General features: G+C 49.4%; 1 protein-coding gene across 1 annotated transcript in view; it reads right to left on the bottom strand.

The window, feature by feature from the left end:
• The window catches only part of NID1 (nidogen 1), a 79,027-nt gene that overhangs the window by 17,416 nt on the left and 55,317 nt on the right, over nt 1-6,294 (bottom strand). The window contains exon 13 of the mRNA XM_008582774.1: nt 745-972. Within this exon, the coding sequence (XP_008580996.1) occupies nt 745-972 (228 nt within the window). The remainder of the gene's footprint in view (nt 1-744; nt 973-6,294) is intronic.

Raw genomic sequence — 6,294 nt, 5'->3', positions numbered from 1 at the left:
ACAACAGTCACAGCAGCAGCAGCAGCAGCAGCAGCAACAGCAACAGCAACAGCAGCAACAGCAGCAGCAGGGACAACAGCAACACTGACACTGACCTTGCAGCTGAGACTTTCCTGCCCTTCAGCCAAGAGAGCACCAGCCTTATCCCCCTCCTCCCCACACTGCCCGCTTCTGGTCCTGCTTAGAAACGTGTTCACCTGGTGTTGCTTCTAGAAGGCCTTCCCCAATCCACCCACCATCCCACACAAGTCCTCATCCACTCTCTTCTAAAGCTCATCTGCCTAAACTGTTCTATCTCCTGTCCCTTGAGGTTCTGGGGGCACCGTGACCTTCCTCTGGGTATCCCCAGCACCGACACTCAGTGAATGCTGGCTGGGCTGAATTCATGAAGTTTGTGAGACTCTTTCTTCGCAGTTTTGGGAAAATATCTGGTCTCCACCATCCCTGCCTCTGTCTGCAGAGTGTTCACCTTGGGGGACCCACAACACACATGTCCTTTTCTGCCACCATCACAGACCAGTGCAGCAGCCCCAAGCAAGAGACAGGGCAAGAGAACAGCGGGGAGAGTGGACAGAGGATTAGTAGGGGAGAAATGCAGAGGGGAGGGGTGGGGTAGGAGCCCCAGAGCAGATTAAGATTTGGGGCAGACAGAAAGCGCCAGCTGCATCTTTAGCAAAGCTCACCGGCTGGTTTGGTGCTGAGGCCATTCTCAGGCACAAGCCCAAGCAACCCTCCCTCACTTACACGGGGGCCTCATCCCAGGCCTGGTCCTGGTGCCCTCCAGCTCACGGCCATCGCGATCCACACACCAGCAGTAGCCGGTGCTGCCGTGGCACTGGGTGGGCACATAGTTCCCATGCTCGTCACACTCAGGGACAAATAGCCCTGGTGGCCTGGGCCGCTGCAGGTCCACCGCATCTGCAGCTCCGAGAATGTGTTCTCTCTCCTGCTGGCACCGGGTCTTTTCCACCTCTATAGAGAGACACGTGAAAGGACAACGTCAGCCATGTGGCCATTGGTGTTCCCAGTGGGGCTGCAGAAGTCCCCACTGCAGGGGCTGCCTGCTGTCACTGGGTTTTGTTTTATTAATTGTTCAAAATTTAAAACATCAGGATTATTTCCTGGATTTAATGGTCAAGAAGATTATATTTACATTTTCTTTTCTCTCCTAGGCAGTTCTGTTGTTTCAATTTTAAAAATTGAGGCGAAATTGACATGACAGAAAATGAACCATTTTAAAGTGAACAATTCAATGGTACGTAGTGCATTCCCAATGCTGTGCAAACCACCACCTACCCCTGCCTAGTCCCGAAACATTTTCCTTACCCCAGAAGGAAACCCCATACCCATTAAGCAGCCATTCCCTGTGTCCCCCTTCCTCCCAGCCTCTAGCAACCACCGATGTGCCTCACGCTGGACTCTGAATCCCCTGACCCTTTACTCCAGAAGCATCTACTGGGCTGGGCTGGGTGCAGACAGGAATAAGGCACGGGGCCTGCCTCAAGGACTCACAGTCTGGAGCAAAGCGGACAACTAAACACACAATTACAGCTCTGGGAGTGTCTGGACAGGGGGGTCCAGGACACATCAGACACACAGGAGAGGTCTTCTCCGTAGGCATGGAGAGCTGAGGACCTGGCTGCTTTTTTTTGATAACTAGAAGATTGTGGCTAAATAGCTTTAGGGCAGGGTTCAGCTGACTTTTCCTGTTAAAAAGGCAGAGAGTAAATATTTTCGTATTTGTGGGCTATCTGATCTCTGTCCCAACTGCCCACCTCTGTGGTTGTTAGCACGAAAGCCACTGTGTTTAATACATCAATGAATAAGCGTGGCTGTTTCCAGAAAACTTTATTTACAAAAACAAACAGCAGGCCAGATTTGTCCTATGAAGACTGTAGCTGCCAACTCCTGCTCTAAAGCATTGCTAGTTATGTGAGGGGGAAATTATATACGAGTGTGTATATATATGTGCATGTGTGTGCACATGCATGTTAATTAATATATATTAAAATATACTAATTCATAATAAAATGTATTGTAATAACACGTATAATAGAGTATTACATATTTTTCCGAATTTTGTGTCTGCAATGGTTTTGATTCTCAGTTCCACCACTTCTGGCGTGACCTTGGCCAAGTCAACAACACCGACTATGCTGTACCTCAAGCAACTCTACAATGGAGCCAGTAGTAACTAATCTCACAGTTTGATTTTGAGGAGTAAGTGGAATATGGTGAGACAATGTACGTGGAGGGACTTTTAAGCAAATATGACTGTATCCACATGAGGCAGACATGGCAGCATTCTGCACGTGTGTTGCCAGTGGACGTGAAAGCACCTTCTGTCTGTGATGCCAGTTGTCACTGGCTTGTGTCACGAGGCTGCTGCCTTGATCAGAAGCAGTTAGCATGCCAGAAAGGCATGAACCTGGCAAGGGAAAATTGCCTATGCTTTTCTTTTGTCCGAGAGGCTGATATAAAAAAGAAAACAAAATACATTTGATGTAGGAAGAGGAAAACAAAGATACGAACAAGCCATACGGTTAGAATTAAAATGTTGAGTTTTGTTCACTCTTGCATGTAAAACTTGTTTACTTCCTCAAAATCTGACTTACATACAGGGTTTTAGAGTTCCCATATAAGCCGTTCCCATTCACATACATATTTCACCTGATCTGTGGCTGTTACACCAATTGAGGAAACGGAAGCTCAGAAAGATGAAGGGACCCCCCCCCCCAAAGTCATAGCAGTAGCAGTAGCAGGTTACAACTAGAACCTGGGTCTTCAGGTTCCTGGTCCTGCCCCTCCTGGCCTGGCATCTGTGCATGCATGTCCCCAGTGCCCAGGACAGCTCATACCCATTGAACAAGTTATGGCAACAAAGCAACACATACATGATCTTAACACACTCACCCAATTATCTGGGGACTCTCTGTCATTTTCCTGCCACCAATGTCTGTATACGGTGCTACCTTTCCAGCTAGAAAATAGGGCTGCTGTTGTGTGAGCTGCCAACCTGGTGGCACTTTAAGGGAGTAGGGGTTGTTCCATGGCCTGTGGCTGATTGAGTTTTGTGTCAACAGAGAGCTTGGCCAACACATGAAATCTCAAGTGATCTAGAATTTACCGTGGAACTTTTAAGTGCTGTATCTTAGACTTACCAAAAGGAGGGGGAAACCTCAATTATGACTCAGGAAATGGAATTGTGAGTGTGTTTAGGACAGCTGTGATCTCAGTGGGTTTCCTGCGATGGTTCCTGAGCCTGGCCAGCAGGCAGTCCCCATGGGGAACTGGCCATTAAAGACCCAGTGGATGGGGGAGAGGGGGTTGGGTTGTCAAAAGGACCCAATTCCTGGGCTTGTTTCTGGTTGATAAATGACAACTCAGACAAGCTTCTTACTCATCCAGTTTAATCTGCTTGGGCAAGAAACGTTCAAGACCTGAGGAATGGCAGGAAGTCTGGGGTGACTTTTCTCGAGGTGAGGGGACAAAGAAAATGAGAAAAGAGTGAAATAGCAGGAAAATGAAAGAGAAAGCACGTTCTTGATCTTTGGATTTGCATCCCATTCCCCTGCATGATCACATTTGTGTCTCCGTGTTCATTCAAATAAATGGCTGGTGCAGCCTCTGGTGCACTCAATTGAGTGGCAGGAGCGTGCTCAAGAAGTGTCCAGCCCCCTGCCAAGAGAAGACATGCAGCGGTGACAGCGCCAACAGGCTCCTTGGAATGGCACTTGCTCGGGGAGGCGGTGGCCACGCGGTGTCTCCCTGTGCAGACCCCGCACCCCCCAGGAGAAGGCCACTCCCAGGGGCCACGCAGGCCCTGAATGTCGCCTGGTCTCTGCTGGCTTTGAGACTTTTCTGTGTGTTGCCTCATCTCAGTAGTTGCCAACTGGCCACTTGCTAGTCCAGGATTGTCAAATTTCCCAGAGTGGGAATGTACAAGTCAACCCGACATGGCCTTTATCCTGATGTTCCTGGTGGCTTACTAAGATGGTCATCATCATCATCATCATCATCAGCATCATCATCATCATCATAATGAACTGTTCTCACATCTTTTCCCATGAATGGTGAGGCAGGTGCAGCGAGCTAGCAATTAGAAAAGGGCAGGCACAGGGGAAAGCAGAAATGTCCTAAGATAGCAGCAGGAGCACGTGCCCCTCGGTCAAGTGCCATCACCTCTGCCACTGTGGGAAATGGCACTGCTGAGTTTTGCTTACACCCCACCTCCTGGAGCAGCTCCTTGCCCCCATCTGTCCTAATACCCTGCTGTGGTCAGCTTTGAAATCACTGTGCTCAGGGTACTTCTCAGATCGAGATCCCTGGGGGTGCTCAAATCACTTATCTGTTGGTTATAAGCATTTACTGAAAGGTGCTGAGGGCCAGGCGCCCTGCAAGCACGAGGGATTCAGCCTACACAGGAGAGTCCCTGAGTCCATTGGCGACTGGGAAAGACGGGACCTGGCAGGCCTGCAGAGGCTGGAGCAGCCCACTGTGGCCTGAACAGGCTGCCATGGGAGTGGGGAGACGAGCACCCAACCCACTGTGGTCAAGGGACGTTAAAGGGAGCTAAATACACTGTGTCCCCAACATACCCAGTGGCCTGGGTGCAGAGGCTGCTGACTTTAGGCCTGAGGTTTTCAGCTGTGAGTGGAGAAAGGTCAGGAAAACAAGAAAGTCAGAGCATCGGTGAGGACAATGGACTCGATGCTCCCTGGGGTTTAGAGGACTTCACGAAAAAGAAGGGACAAAGAGGCCACAAGGCTTACGATGACTCTGCTGACTTGGAAATGAGGCCTGTGGGAGCTACCAGGGAGTGGGAAGGTGGTGAGAAGGGGCCACCGGCATCAGACCTGGGAAGTTCACAAGCCTCTGGGGGGCCTGGTTTGTATCCTCCAAACCTGACCTCACCCTGCACCTGCCTGGCTACGTCTCCTTCCCATCTCAGGTTCAATCCTGCCATCCTTCCAGGTCGAGTGCAAATCCTCCTCCTCCTCTTTCTCACACTTTCCCTAGTGTTCCGGGCCCACCTCGATGGACCTCCACTCCAGTCACTCGTTATCACTGACAGACTCATTACCACTCCCCAGCGTTCCCTTTTCCTGCCCAGTCACATGCAAACCCCTCCAGAGGGAGACGTCACTGCTCAGGTGCCCAGCACGTGGCAGGCACATAAGAGAGGCTTGGAAATATTTTACAATTGGTCCTGCCTATGCTACTAGTTAACTGAGTAGCCTTGGACAAGTTAACTAGTCCTCTAAATCCCCACATCTTCATCCATTCAATAGAGCTAATAATACCAGTGACATAGAAAACCCGGGGGTGGGGTGTCCCTGGATGTCAGATGACAAAAGTGTTTCAGGAAGGAGGGAGAGATCAACTGTGCCAGGTGCTACCAGAGAGATGAGGCCTGAGATCTAGCAAAGTGGGGGTGTCACTGACTTTTACAAGAGCAGTTTGGGGCTGGGGGTGGGGGAGGGGGAGGGAAACATCCTGACTGCAGGGGTTCGAGAGAGAATGGAAGACTCTGGGAAGAAGGCAGCAGCCTAGTCTTAGAATCTAGTTGCAGACAGAGTAACTAGAAACATAACCCAAAGCCCATGGATGACACAAAGAAACAAGGTGACAAGGCAGTCCTATGAACCTCTGAACACAAACAGGTGGGGACACACCATCAATGACCACAAGGGCCACCTGGATTCAGGGTCTGTGTGGGAGAAAGCAGAGAGAAACAGTAGAGCATCCAACAGTTCTGGGGACAGGCAAATCCCACAGAGTTAACAGGTACTCCCCAGGAGGCAGTGCAGGCCAATTTAAAAATAGCACAGGGAGGGTTTTTCCTACTTTATGTTAAAGCCTAAAGGAGCTGGAAGATCTAGGACTTAAAATTCTCAAAACTGACCTGGCTGGCATGGCCCCACATGGGGAGAAACCACTGGGAGTGAAACCAAAACTAAGTAGAATGGGGGCAATGCACACAAAGAAAAATAAGGTCCAGATATAGGTGGGGGAGGAACAGAGCCAGGAAATTCCAAGGAAGTTGAAATACTTTTAAACACGTCACCCAAAGAACAGATGAAGAAGCTCTGTGAACCAAGCCACCCTTCTAAACATTCAGGAAAGCTAAAATTCACATAAAAATGAGAAGCAGAAAAGCATGGAGGTCAAATCCCATACAAAGTTAGTATAAGAAAAAGGGTAATAGGGAATAGAATAACAAACCTACAGACAATAAAAGCTTGCCAGAAAGACATGCTCACAGAACAGACTAAAACTGCAACCTTCTATTTC

The sequence above is a fragment of the Galeopterus variegatus genome, unplaced genomic scaffold (assembly GCF_000696425.1).
Source record: "Galeopterus variegatus unplaced genomic scaffold, G_variegatus-3.0.2 Scaffold2721, whole genome shotgun sequence".
In the NCBI taxonomy this organism is placed as follows: domain Eukaryota; kingdom Metazoa; phylum Chordata; class Mammalia; order Dermoptera; family Cynocephalidae; genus Galeopterus; species Galeopterus variegatus.
This window is presented reverse-complemented; position numbering and strand designations above follow the sequence as displayed.